At 38.7% G+C, this 15,027-nt stretch overlaps 2 protein-coding genes across 2 annotated transcripts; both read right to left on the reverse strand.

Moving 5' to 3' along the window:
* Positions 1 to 2,917: 2,917 nt before the first annotated feature.
* Positions 2,918 to 4,887, reverse strand: LOC131989147 (ladderlectin-like). The gene is made up of 6 exons (XM_059354346.1): positions 4,756 to 4,887; positions 4,631 to 4,681; positions 4,441 to 4,550; positions 4,145 to 4,279; positions 3,154 to 3,262; positions 2,918 to 3,006 (listed from the first exon to the last, which is right to left on the reverse strand). Exons 1-6 carry the CDS (start codon positions 4,814 to 4,816, stop codon positions 2,939 to 2,941), a joined length of 534 nt encoding a protein of 177 aa, XP_059210329.1. The 5' UTR covers positions 4,817 to 4,887; the 3' UTR covers positions 2,918 to 2,938.
* Positions 4,888 to 11,235: 6,348 nt separating this feature from the next.
* Positions 11,236 to 13,239, reverse strand: LOC131989149 (ladderlectin-like). Its single transcript, XM_059354348.1, has 6 exons — positions 13,057 to 13,239; positions 12,868 to 12,964; positions 12,553 to 12,662; positions 12,257 to 12,391; positions 11,480 to 11,591; positions 11,236 to 11,303 (listed from the first exon to the last, which is right to left on the reverse strand). The coding sequence occupies exons 2-6, from the start codon at positions 12,926 to 12,928 to the stop codon at positions 11,236 to 11,238; spliced, it is 486 nt and encodes a 161-aa protein (XP_059210331.1). The 5' UTR covers positions 12,929 to 12,964; positions 13,057 to 13,239.
* Between the last annotated feature and the right edge of the window lie 1,788 nt (positions 13,240 to 15,027).

Consider the following 15,027-nt stretch of genomic DNA (forward strand, 5'->3'; position numbering starts at 1 on the left):
AAAGCAAATTACGCAATTTATCACTATTGTCTCTATAAAAGTTTGAGTTTTTCCAGTGTAAAAATGTATCCATATTTCTATATTGTTCATTTTTATTTTAAATATTTATTGAAAACTTCAAGTTAAATCCATTTGTATTAAATAATAGGAGTGACATATTGCATAATGTTTACAACAACCAGGGGAAAAGGTTCTAATAAGTAGATGAACAGCAAAAAAACCCCCAACAAAATCTAATATTTGAGTAATATAAGAAATAATAAAGTTTTTCAACCAGTCAACCCAGAAGAGTTGGCGCTTCAAGCTTTAAATGACACATTTTACAGTTAATGATGCAAAAGTAAAAACAAATAAAGTCTTCTGAAAATGAAAGAAGAGGGAAATAACACAAGTTTTCCAGTTTTTTCAGACATAATTAGTTACTGGTTATGTGACAATATGTGCTTTGAGCTCTCACATGCACGTTCTGTCACTTAGAACCGCCAGGAACATTTCCTTAGACATCATTCTTCTCTAACTCCATGAGTTAAATGTGTGTGGTTCGATCAGTTAAAACAGGAAGTCACACCAGATAAGAAGAACCAATGAGACAGAAGAAAGAGAAAAACCAAAGAAGTTTTGATTAATTGTTTCGGGACTGCTATGGTTGTTTAAATTGCTGTTGTTTTGGTCTTTTAAAACTTGTATGTACATTTTTATGTTATGTGTATGATTTCTATGTGAAGCACTTTGTGACTTCTGTCTGTGAAAGGTACTTACTTAGTAAGTAGTAGTAGTCAGGCTTGGAATTTCGTCATTTTAGGGGCAAGGCCATTTGGCCTTCCTGTTCACACTTATTTTAAGGGCACAAAGGCCACATGACAGGGCATAAAGGCCGTTTGGTTAAATTACGCTGGTTTTACCTTTCAGATTAATACCTTAACATTCTCATTCACCAAGAAACATTAATGCACAATATATTAAATATATTAGAAAGGACCTTTTTTGGAAAATGACAAATGAACCTGTTTTGAAAAGACGGCAAATGCATATATTTTGAAAAGATGGCAAAATGAATCTCCTGCCTGAGTTCATCTCAGAGTAAGGAAAGAGAAATGCCTCCTCCTGCCATAAAAAGGAACCTGCTGAGGTGAAGTTTACATCAGCATAATGTCGACCTCTTGTTCCTGAGGTAGGGAAGACGTTAGCGCTATCCCACCTAGCTAGCTATCACTAGTTTTCATGACGCAAAAATGTAACGTTAACGAGTCGACTTTAAATAGGCAAATACAATGGTAATTACCTATCAATAGTACTTTATATAAACACGTAAATGTTAAGTTCTGTCAAATACTACCACATACTTCAGTCACAACATATCAAAACAGCTGGTCCAGCTAGCTTACCTTCAAATTAGCCATGTGTTGATGCACATGTCTGAAGGACAGGGAGTGGGTCGGGCTAGCGTTGTGTTTACTGGAACGTTCTTTTATCTACAGATCAGTGTCTCCCTGGAATTATCTGCCTCGTATCTCCGCTGTATCTACAGTAAATCAGTTTTAAAAGGAAACTTAAAGTCTATCTAAGACACTAATTCATCTGTTGGGTGTGCTGTGGGAATGATCTGTTTTGAATAACTCAGCTGTATTTAGTTTTTGGGGAGGTTTAGTAATCTTATTATATTATCAACTATTGTGTGGGTTTGTCTATTTTGTATTGTATGTACTTGTTTTGTTTTTATTTGATATTTTTGTTTTTGTATAGTTCTTAATTGTGATTGTATTGTATGTGTTATGTGTTACGGACACCAGGAAGACTAGCTGATTGCTATGGCATCAGCTAATGGGGATCCTTAATAAAATGAATGAAAATGAATGAAAGAAGCAACATGACAACAACATAATATTTTTAGTATAAACATTGTTACTCTCTCTTAAAAAAACAAACCTTACTCTTCTCCTCTTTAGCATATAGCACTCCTGTAGCAGTTACCGATGGCTCTTAAAGTTATGTACTTGGTCCCTGTGGTCTAAGGCTAGTACAATCAGCTTGAATCACTTATTGTAAGTCACTTTAGACAGAAGCGTCAGCCAAATGACATGCAATGCAATGTATTGTAATGTCTTGCTGAAATATTTGTTATTATTATATTTTCTGTCCATGATGACGTCTTTATAGTCGACTGTAAATGTCCTGGATCCAGCAGCTGCTGTTTCCTTTTATGAGGTGATCTCTGAAATAATTTTGGACATTCTTCTTTATTTTTCTTGATTAATGAGCTGATTATGTTAATTACACAGATTGCCAAACAAGTTAAGTCTTGAGCAAGACTCTGACACCATTTACAATGTAAATGATGCTCCGCGTGAACCATTTTACAACATTTTGGTGCCCCGTGTGCATACTTAATGCATTGGAATTGCATGAATGTGTTTTCACTGGAAAATCTGATAGTATTGAAGTCTATGACAAAATGAGCCCACCTCTCACCTGATTTATGACCTCAGTAAACATTCTCATAATGACTTTATGGTCTCAGTTGTTAGTTTCAAGTCTGTCGTTAACTCTATAAATGTCTATAAAAAGACAACACTGACCAGCTTGTTTCAATGCTTGAGACTTTAATTTTGCAGGAGTAAAGAAAGAACAGTTCACAATATATGTAAGGTTGAGCTAAAAGCATTCTTTCCACAACACATTCAGTGTGCTCTGATTAAAGGCACGAGGCCTCAGACACCATCCAGCTTCTCTTTACTTTACATGTTGCTTCATTCCTTGAGTAGCGTTACAGCGATAGAAAAGAAAAATAAAGATATGAAATCAGATATAAGAGCCTTCAGGTTACATTTGAGACTGACGGCATGAAGAGAGATGAGTTTGCAAACACACAGAAACACACATCCACCATCGTTTGTGCTTTTTGCAGGGACTGCATGCTTCTGTGTTACACCAGGAGTCTTCAGATGTTCTTGGCACAGACAGACGGGAGGTGATCGTAACAACTCCGGTCATCCCAGCATTTATTGTCTGTGTGTATCAGAAATACAGGAAATCAGCATGATTGTTTATTACTGACACTAATACTTCCTTGGAGAGAGCTGAACAGCCCTGACATTCATGTACCCTTCATTATCTTCACCAGTAAAAACAAATGGGTTTTACTTTTTAGCCTACCTCCATAATTTATCTGTATACAGTGTTGTCCACGGTAGTTATTCGGCTCTCCGCCGCACCAGTAGGAAAATCTTAAAGGGGTACCATCACTCCAGAGCCAAACACCCTCCTGGATTAGAAAATAATAGAGTGGATCAAAATATAATAGATTAATGTAAACTACAGATAACACACTGTAAATAAGACATACTATTAAAACAGTAGTTCTCAACCTTTTTGAGTCGCGACCCCCAATTTAACATGCATGTTGTCCGCGACCCCCACTCACTGAACGCCATCTCACACGCACAGTTCAGATCATACAAAAAAGAAACAAAATGACCAAAAAAGACACAAAATGATCAAAAATAGACACAAAATTACCAAAAAACGACACAAAATGACCAAAAAAGACACAAAATGATCAAAAATAGACACAAAATTACCAAAAGACACAAATTGACCAAAAAAGACACAAAATGACCAAAAAAAGACACACAATGACCCAAAAAAGAAACAAAATGACCAAAAAAGACACAAAATGACCAAAAATAGACACAAAATTACCAAACAAGACACAAAATTACCAAAAAAGAAACAAAATGACTAAAAAAGACACAAAATTACCCAAAAAGACACAAATTGAACAAAAAAGACACAAAATAACCAAAAAAGACAGAAATGACCAAAAAAGGAAACCAAATGACCAAAAAAGACACAAATTGACCACAAAATGATCACAAAAAGACACAAAATGACGAAAAAAGACACAACATCACCAAAAAAGACACAAAATCACCAAAAAAGACACAAAATTACCAAAAAGGCACAAAATGACTGAAAAAAGACACAAAATGACCAAAAAAAACGTAGTCTGTTTTCAAGCAGGACAAACATGACTGCAGATGTGTCACACAAATGTATTTTGTTGTTCAATTTGGAGGGAATACTTGACGTGAACCTTTCAGATTGACCATAGAAAAAACAAATATTTCAGAATGATAAATGGTACCTCTGCAGCATCATAGCCTCCAATCCATGTCTCTGGATGTCCATGAGTTACATCTGTGATCATCCTTTTAATCCCGTGGTACTCCTCAGCTCGATGTACAGAGGCAAGGTTTGCACCCATGGACTGGCAGTTTCTCTACAGCAAAGATAAACAGACAAAGAGAACTGCTTAGAAACAAATAACATGAGTAATGAGACGAGTTAGAAGGAGATGCCAAGTTACCAAATGTGCAAGTCCATAAAACAAAATAAACTTAATTTAGAAGCATTTTGTAGCAAATTGAAGTTATCTCATACCTCAGCGCGAGCCCAGCTCTGGGCTCGTGGGACGTAGAGGAAACAGCGACCATTGATCTTTCTCCAACCACCAGGACAAGATGTTGACCTCTCAACGACTTGATGCTCTCCTGAGTAAGAGAGTTAGAGATAAGTGGGTAATCTTGAGTTTCCAGACAATTATAAAAGGACGTAAGAATTATGTATTTACCTTCTTCAGGTTTTTCCAGAGCTTCCTGTACATCCTTCACCTCTGAAAGAGCTGAACAGTTAAACACAACAGTTAGAGTTACAGAACTTGAGTTGATCTGTTTCCTCCCACACATTACTACTCACTAGCAGCGGTGGTCAGCGCCATCACGGCACAGAGAAGTGCAGTCACAGTCAGAGTCTTCATGATGGAGATGATGCAGACGTCTCAGTTGATAATAACCTTCAACAAAGAGAGGCAGACATGTTAGTAATACATGATGAAATGAGAGAAACAGAAGAAAAGAGGTAAAGAGAGAGAAAAGCAAAGCAAACCTGCTGGAGGATTATCTTCTCTTCTTCTTTCTCAGTGTCGGTCTGAGTGAGGATGCTGAAGACGACAGAGACCAGCTCTTATATACAGTGAATTATCTTTCCTCCAGTCATAAAATATCATTACAGTACATCACCTTATTCCACCTATGCTGTGCTTAACATCTATAAATGATCATTAGATTAACAGCTGGTCAGTGCATGGAGTGTTGTTTACTTTTAAGGCTGATCTTCCAGGAACTGAGAGGGTGAAGCATGGCAATAAACAGTTTGATAGTAAAGGTGTAGTGTTTGATTCTGGAGAAAGACACGTGGTTGTTCACAGGTTGTCAGATACTGATGCTTTGTGTTGGTAACAATGCTGGAGGCCCAATCCAAGTGTCAGTATTTGTTGATCAACTATATATTTTCTAAAATCACACTTTATAAGTATTACAATTACACCTCCCATGTTTTGTCTATCTGATGCTGTGGCCGACCTACTTGTCTAAGCTTTGAGAAATCAATTAATACCAACATTGTTGTAATATCTTGTCGGTAAGTGAGTGAAATAACACTCCAATGTTAGGCTAAATTTGGGCGAGGGAAAAACTGACATGCACATTGTCAAAGGGCTCCATGACCTCTGACCTCAAACTATCTGAATAAAAATGTGTTCTATAGGAACCTACAAGGCTCCTCTTCACAGACAGGCCCACTTTATGGTTGAGAAATGTTTCTCATGCATCATGAATGTGTTATTTTCACCAATTGTATGTTAATACTTGTGAATACTGGGGACCCTGTGAGCTGCATAAATCAGGTATGACCAGAAAGCTGAGGCTCTTGTGGATTCAATGAGCCCAATTTTCTTCATGTGTGATGATGTTAGTGAGTGAAACGTGAGCTCAGTGTATAAATGATTGTCACCCAATCACATAAAAAAAATGCAATTCTAGTAGAAATTTCCGAATTGTCAAATGTTTTTTTAACTAAATCATAGCATGGATTTTCCGATCGTGTCCCTCAAGTTCTTGGTGTCATTATGTGTTTTGTTTTTGTGGACCATTTTTGATCAATTCTTGAGTAGTCACAAATTCTTAATTTTATTTCTCATATGTGTAACAAATGGTCTCAACCCCAAATTGCTCTGAGGCCATAATTGAGCATGGGACTATGGATGGATTTATACTGACAGTAAGTATATTAATATTAATTCTCATGCAGCCAAAATGGTAAATTTAGGACCTAATCTGTGTCACAAATGGCATCAACCCATCACTTGCTGCAACAACTTCTGAGACATAATTGGACGAGGGAATGGACCACAGACTATAAAGAAGGAATGACATGTCTCCACTTGGCAACTGTTCAGTATCAATATCAGGCCATGTTTGTTCAGTATTAAAGGAGCTCCGGTAGCAGTTCCAAAGAACAGATACATGAGAATCATTAATATAACCCTTAATCAACATCCTGCTCTACATGACAGTTTTATTACAGTGATTGGATGCAATTCTTTAACACTTTGTGCACCCCTTCAGAAAATGTTCATGTATTACCCTGGGTGAAAAAAATGTCCTTTTCCTAAAACGTGCTCTAAAAATATTATATATGAATATTTTTTTTCACTTTCACTGCATTAAATCTTTTGACCAACTTCAGTCCTGATCAGAACTATAAAATTTACATGTATTTCTTTAAGAATTTTAACTCTTTAATGCCATTTTAGGAATATTAACCCAAACGATTTAATGATAAAAACCCCAAATTCAAAACAATTAGCAGTGTGAGAGTTCAGTCAGGAGAGCCGAGCTGCAGATCACTTTCATATGTACTTTCCATGAATACTTGCTGCATTTGGCCTCTTTTGCCAGTAACGGGCCCTTGAAGAGGCGCAAGCAATGCACATTTTGCACACGACATCAAAAGGTCTAGACCCAGTGGTCTGGACCCAGTGGTCTGGACCCGGGGGTCTACTGCCGGTGTGTGTACACAATGAGATTCTTCAGAGATTTCAAACTATGCCCTTTAACCTCAAAATGTGTGTGTGTGTGCGTCTGTGTGTTTGAAGCATGTGTATGCATGTGTGAGGAGTGTGCGTGCTTACGCGCATGTGTGTGTGTGTGTGTATCTGTAACTGTAATCACATCAAAGATCAAAGCAATCAACAGAATTAACTGACACCTGTTAATGAAAGAGTGACAGCAGCCAGAGGTGGACTGGAATTTCTGGTCTCAAACAGAAAGCATTTTTGGCAAAACCATAATACCTATCATTGATCCGACTTCACTTTGAGCGTCCCAAGTTCTTCCTGAACGTCTACATATGATTCTTTTTTAAGAAAAATTAAAAAATAGCTTTGTTAGAGCGATCTAAAATAAACTGTTCCATCTTCCTTTTTTTCGAAATCTTCCTGCGTTTTTAATATGGGAGCCAATGAGGCTGTTGGTGGTGTTGGTGGATCATCTGTGCGTCCTACGCCCAAACTGTAACTCTGACAGCTTTACCAGAGGATTGTGAGGGAGAAGACTAATTTTCCTACATTTCTATGTATAAATTATTTCTGTAGAGTGGAATTTGCGGCCTGGAGCGCAGTTTTCAAATTTATTTTTTGACAGTTTTACCTCTCCCTCTACACTGCGATGACATCACACACTCTGACACGAACATTCCGTGCAATACACACCCATTATAATCTCAGAATTTCTCCAAAAATTATCATGGTCATTGAACAGGGATCGATAAAAAACTATATGACCTATCGAAACGTGGATTAATACACCGATACACAAGACTTGTGTCTACTGTTTAAAGTTTAAATGGAGTCTCTAGGTGAAATTATGCCGGAGAAGTAGACGTTTAAAAATCTCCAATGATTGTTCTTTTTCGCTCATTTTTTGTCGGCCGTCCCATTCATTTCAATGCAAAATTTTGAGCAGCAATTCGTATTCTGTAGAGAAAAGTAATAGCACACCGATCCCGATCAAACCGCACGTTTTGATATATAATTTGTCCTGCAACTCTTTAAGTTGTAGGACTAGTAGCGGGACGAAATTGCCTCCGGAAGAGGAATAAGAAAAAATCCACAGTTCCACAATCCACAGCTTCGCCCCGAGCACTGGTCCCTACAGCTATTGCTGTCTGGGACCAGTGCTCGGTGCGATTGCCCCGAGGCCCTAATTATTAATCAGTGTTCCAAATTGATAGTTCAGTAATTTTTTGAGACTGATTTAGGTGTATTGGCTATAGGTTGCCTCCTGGGCGCCTCCCATTAGAGGTGTTCCGGGCACGTCCAACTGGTCGGAGGCCCTGGGGAAGACCCAGACCCCATTATATTTCTCGCCTGGCCTGGAAACGCCGCGGGGTCCACCAGGAGGAGCTGGACATTGTAGCTGGGGAGAGGGACGTCTACGGCCTACTTAGCCTGTTGCTCCCGCGACCCGGCCCCGGATAAGCAGAGGAAAATAGATGGATGGATGGCTACATTTTTCCTCTGTTTCACAGAGTGGTGCCCCCAACGAGCTATGACTTCGAGAAAATCAAGTCATATCATTTCCTATAGTGAATAATTATTTATGATCATTATTAGGGCCTCGGGGCAATCACACTGATCCCATACAGCAATAGCTGTAGGGACCAGTGCTCAGGGCGCTACTGTTATACTGTGGATTTCTTCTTCTTCCTCTTCTGGATGCAATTTCATCCCACTACTAGTCCTACAACTTGAAGAGTTGCAGGACAAATTATATATCAAAACGTGCGGTTTGATCGGGATCAGTGTGCTATTACTTTTCTCTACAGAATACGAAATTTTCGCGACGTAAGTCGAGAAAAACTGCCCAAAATTTTGCATTGAAATGAATGAGACGGCTGAAGGAAAATGAGCAGAAAAGAACAATAATTGGAGATTTTCAAACGTCTACTTCTCCGGCATGATTTCAGCTAGAGACTCCATTTAAACTTTAAACAGTAGACACAAGTCTTGTGTATCGGTGTATTAATCCACGTTTCGATAGGTCATATAGTTTTTTATCAATCCCTGTTCAATGAACATGATCATTTTTGGAGAAATTCTGAGATTATAATGGGTGTGTATTGCACGGAATGTTCGTGTCACAGTGTGTGACATCATCGCCAGAGTGTAGAGGGAGAGAAAAAACAAAAAATGTCAAAAAATAAATTTGAAAACTGCGCTCCAGGCCGCAAATTCCACTCTACAGAAATAATTTATACATAGAAATGTAGGAAAATTTGTCTTCTCACTCACAATCCTCTGGTAAAGCTGTCAGAGTTATAGTTTGGGCGTAGGACACACAGATGCGCCACCAACACGCACCAACAGCCTCATTGGCTCCCATATTAAAAACGCAGGAAGATTTCAGAAAAAGGGACATTTAACAGTTTTTGTAGATCGTTCTAACAAAGCTATTTTTTAATTTTTCTTAAAAAAAACATATGTAGACGTTCAGGAAGAACTCGGGACGCTCAAAGTGAAGTCGGATCAATGATAGGTATTATGGTTTTGCCAAAAATGCTTTCTGTTCGAGGCCAGAAATTTCAGTCTGTCCACCTCTGCTGTCACTATACCGGAACAGGTGTCAGTTAATTCTGTTGATTGCTTTGATCTGATTGCCTTTGATCTTTGATGTGATTACAGTTACAGATACACACACACACATGCGTGTGAGCGCGCACACTCCTCACACATGCATACATATGCTTCAAACACACACGTGCACACACACACACACACACACACACACACACACACACACACACACACACACACAGTTTGAAATCTCTGAAGAATATCATCATAGTGTACACACACCGGCAGTAGCCCCCGTGGCCCTTTCAGAATTTCCCCAGGGGAAATTTTCTAGTTAATAATTATAATAGCCATCTAACCACACTTTTGAACTGTTAGATCCACACAAGGTTCTTCCCTACATATTTAATATCCTAATGGGAGGGGTAGCATTTATGATAACGCCCTTTTATTTACATATTTGACACCCTGTGCAAGGTATCATTCATCCATAAAAGAGGCATCCTTAATTCCCAATTGTTTGTTTGACCGATCCACCTCCCCTCATATCTGACCTAAGAGGTACTTTTAGTGCTTTATACTCCCTTTCCCTGCTTTCCCCTTTTCTTTCAGACTCTGTAATGTCATTTCTGCCTCATCAATCTGATTCATGAATACAAGGGCTTGTAGGGGGTGCAGCTAAATAACACACATTAATATATTAGCCAATTGGCTGATGATACCCCGCTGGCCTACCAGCTGAGACAGCTTTCCAGTCATACCCGTTTTTTCTCTTCTTATGGATTCAATGAGCCATCATAGTAGCATTTAATTGTAGTGAGAAAACATTATTTCTTCCCATATTGAGCTGCTGTGACCTCTAGGATAATCACAGCCTCATAAAACTTTACAACCACAAACTAGAGACCTAGAGCATTCAGAGGATGGATGGCTTTACACACTATATCCACAATAAAGAATTGCATTTCCTCCTTTGATGTTCCCACATGTCTTGGCGTCTTCATGTGGTATTTTAATAATTTTTTATTAATCGTCATGCAGTCAAAAATGGTAACATTTTGCACCTAATCTGTGTAACAAAGGATCAACCCATTCTCAAAATGTTTCTGTCTTTCAAAAGACTGGTTACAAAGTCACACTGCTACCTTTCAAACATCTTCTTCGTTGCATGGAGACAAGTGAAAATGTTTTGACTTCAGGTTGTCTCAACACTCTAAGAAATACTTAATGCATTGGAATTGTATGAATATTTTTTTAACTTGAAAGTCTATGAGAAAATGAGTCTACTTCTCACCTGATTTATGACCTCAGTAAACATTCTCAGAATGAGTTTATGGTCTCAGTTGTTAGTTTCAAGTCTGTTGTTAACTCTATAAATGTCTATAAAAAGACAACACTGACCAGCTTGTTTCAATGCTTGAGACTTTAATTTTGCAGGAGTAAAGAAAGAACAGTTCACAATATATGTAAGGTTGAGCTAAAAGCATTCTTTCCACAACACATTCAGTGTGCTCTGATTAAAGGCACGAGGCCTCAGACACCATCCAGCTTCTCTTTACTTTACACGTCGCTTCATTCCTTGAGTAGCGTTACAGCGATAGAAAAGAAAAATAAAGATATGAAATCAGATATGAGAGCCTCCAGGTTACATTTGAGACTGACGGCATGAAGAGAGATGAGTTTGCAAACACACACAAACACACATCCGCCATCGTTTGGGCTTTTTGCAGGGACTGCATGCTTCTGTGTTACACCAGGAGTCTTCAGATGTTCTTGGCACAGACAGACGGGAGGTTGTCAGAACACTCTTTGTCATCCCAGCATTTATTGTCTGTGTGTATCAGAAACACAGGAAATGAGCATGATTGTTTATTACTGACACTAATACTTCCTTGGAGAGAGCTGAACAGCCCTGAAGTATGAGCTCTTGGGCCCCAATTTTTATCATTCATGTACCCTTTATTATTTACACCACTAAAAACAAATGGGTTTTACTATTTAGCCTACCTCCATAATGTATCTGTAAACAGTGCTGCTGTCCCTGGGAGTTATTCGGCTCTCTGCTGCACCAGTAGGAAAATCTGAAAGGGGTACCATCACTCCAGAGCCAGAAGCCCTCCTAAAACAGAATGGATTAGACAAAAATTGAGTGGATCAAAATATAACAGATTAATGTAGAAAACTTGTAAACTACAGCTTAAGCACTGTAAAATAAGACATATTATTAAAAAATAATTATTGTTACAGGGTCTATTAACGACTTTCCTTTGAAGAAAAATAACAGCATTCTGAAAAATGTATATATTCACTTGACAAAGGCCTCTAGTGGTCGATGTGCTTATAAATAAAGTCATATTGCACTTGTAGATGACATGTGGTCTCGTACATGAAGACGTAATTTCAACATGTTCAATGTTTCATATAAAATATGTAACTATATAGGCAAACAAGAAGCTTCCAGGACATTGTTATGAGAGTGGTTCTTTACATGAATGTGAAATTAGAAATGACTGAAAATTGAACTTCTCAGTGCAATTTTGATTTCTAAGAGGTGTTATCAACATCTGAATGGACCAACAACCAATCAGAGCAGCAAATGTGTGACGTGGTGCTGTTTGACACATGCAGGTTGGGGGGGTACTTGGTCTGTTTTCATGCAGGACAAACATGACTGCAGATGTGTCACACAGATGTATTTTGTTGTTCAATTTGGAGAGAATACTTGATATGAACCTTTCAGATTGACCATAGAAAAAACAAATATTTCAGAATGATAAATGGTACCTCTTCAGCATCAGAGCCTCCAATCCATGTCTCTGGATGTCCATGAGTTACATCTTGGATCATCCTTTTAATCTCATCCTGCTCCAAAGCTTGATGTATAGATGCAAGGTTTGCACCCATGGACTGGCAGTTTCTCTACAGCAAAGATAAACAGACAAAGAGAACTGCTTAGACACAAATAACATGAGTAATGAGACGAGTTAGAAGGAGATGCCAAGTTACCAAATGTGCAAGTCCATAAAACAAAATAAACTTAATTTCGAAGCATTTTGTAGCAAATTGAAGTTATCTCATACCTCAGCGTGAGCCCAGCTCTGGGCTCGTGGGACGTAGAGGAAACAGCGACCATTGATCTTTCTCCAACCATCAGGACAACATGTTGACCTCTCAACGACTTGATGCTCTCCTGGATACGATAAATGGAGATAAGTGGGTAATGTTGAGTTTCCAGACAAATTTAAAAGGACGTAAGAAGTATGTATTTACCTTCTCCAGGTTTTTCCAGAGCTTCCTGTACATCCGTCACCTCTGAAAGAGCTGAACAGTGAAACACAACAGTTAGAGTTACAGAACTTGAGTTGATCTGTTTCCTCCCACACATTACTACTCACTAGCAGCGGTGGTCAGCGCCATCACGGCACAGAGAAGTGCAGTCACAGTCAGAGTCTTCATGATGGAGATGATGCAGACGTCTCAGTTGATAATAACCTTCAACAAAGAGAGGCAGACATGTTAGTAATACATGATGAAATGAGAGAAACAGAAGAAAAGAGGTAAAGAGAGAGAAAAGCAAAGTAAACCTGCTGGAGGATTATCTTCTCTTCTTCCTTCTCAGTGTCGGTCTGAGTGAGGATGCTGAAGACGACAGAGACCAGCTCTTATATACAGTGAATTATCTTTCCTCCAGTCATAAAATATGATTACAGTACATCACCTTATTCCACCTATGCTGTAATTAACATCTATAAATGGTCATCAGATTAACAGCTGGTCAGTGCATGGAGTGTTGTTTACTTTTAAGGCAGATCTTCCCTGGAACTGAGAGGGTGAAGCATGGCAATAAACAGTTTGATAGTAAAGGTGTAGTGTTTGATTCTGGAGAAAGACACGTGGTTGTTCACAGGTTGTCAGATACTGATGCTTCGTGCTGGTAACAATGCTGGAGGCCCAATCCAAGTGTCAGTATTTGTTGACCTGGATCAACGATATCTTTTCTAAAATCACACTTTATAAGTATTACAATTACACCTCCCATGTTTTGTCTATCTGATGCTGTGGCCGACCTAGTTGTCTAAGCTTTAAGAAATCAATTAATACCAACATTGTTGTCATATCTTGTCTAGAAGTGGGTGAAATAACACTCCAAAGTTTGGGCGAGGGACAAAATGACATGCCCATTTTCAAGGGGGTCCCTTGACCTCTAAACTCAAAATATCTAAATAAATATGTGTTCTATGGGTACCCACAACACTCCTCTTCACAGACAGGCCCACTTTATGGTTGAGAAATCTTTCCCATGCATTATACATATGTTATTTTCACCAATTGCACCAAAGTGAATCAGAGTCAATCAATCAAGTAATTTATTATAATTAACAATAATTTCTGATAATTATTAATAATTCTGACAGCCATCCAATCACACTTTTGACCTGTGAGACCCACACAAGTGTTTCTTAGGTTTGAGGCATATAAACCTTTACATATTTGATTTTCCCATATGAGGGACAGCATTTATGCCAACAACATTTACAACGTAAATAATGCTCCGTGTAAACCCATTAACAACGTGTTGGTGCCCCCTGTAAGGCATCCATATCATTTATTTGTAACCCCGATGTTCCCAACATACTTACTGCATTGGAAATGTGTTTTCACAGGAAGTCTGATTGTATTGAAGTCTATGAGAAAATGCATTCATGGTCTCAGTTGTTAGTGTCAGGTCTATAATTATCGATTAAAAAAACCCCACACAGGCCAGCTTGTTTCAGTGCTTAAGGCTTTAATTTTGCAGGAATAAAGAAAGAACAGTTCACAACAGTTCCAACAGGATGAGCTGGACATTGTAGCTGGGGAGAGGGACCTCTGGAATGCCCTACTTAGCCTGTTGCCCCCGCGACCCGGCCCCGGATAAGCAGAGGAAAATAGATGGATGGATGGCTATATTTTTCCTCTGTTTCACAGAGTGGTGCCCCCAACGAGCTATGACTTTGAGAAAATCAAGTCATATCATTTCCTATAGTGAATAATTATTTATGATGATTATTAATAATTATAATAGCCATCTAACCACACTTTTGAACTGTTAGATCCACACAAGGTTCTTCCCTACATATTTGATATCCTAATGGGAGGGGTAGCATTTATGATAACGCCCTTTTATTTACATATTTGACACCCTGTGCAAGGTATCATTCATCCATAAAAGAGGCATCCTTAATTCCCAATTGTTTGTTTGACCGATCCACCTCCCTTCATATCTGACCTAAGAGGTACTTTTAGTGCTTTATACTCCCTTTCCCTGCTTTCCCCTTTTCTTTCAGACTCTGTAATGTCATTTCTGCCTCATCAATCTGATTCATGAATACAAGGGCTTGTAGAGGGTGCAGCTAAATAACACACATTAATATATTAGCCAATTGGCTGATGACACCCCGCTTGCCTACCAGCAGGTGGAGCAGGCCCCTACTCACCCATACTTATGGACTGATAAGCACTGATGGTGCTAACTGATGGCCAGCAGGGGGCGACTCAGCTGGTTGCAAAAACAA

This window comes from Centropristis striata, chromosome 17, assembly GCF_030273125.1.
Source record: "Centropristis striata isolate RG_2023a ecotype Rhode Island chromosome 17, C.striata_1.0, whole genome shotgun sequence".
In the NCBI taxonomy this organism is placed as follows: domain Eukaryota; kingdom Metazoa; phylum Chordata; class Actinopteri; order Perciformes; family Serranidae; genus Centropristis; species Centropristis striata.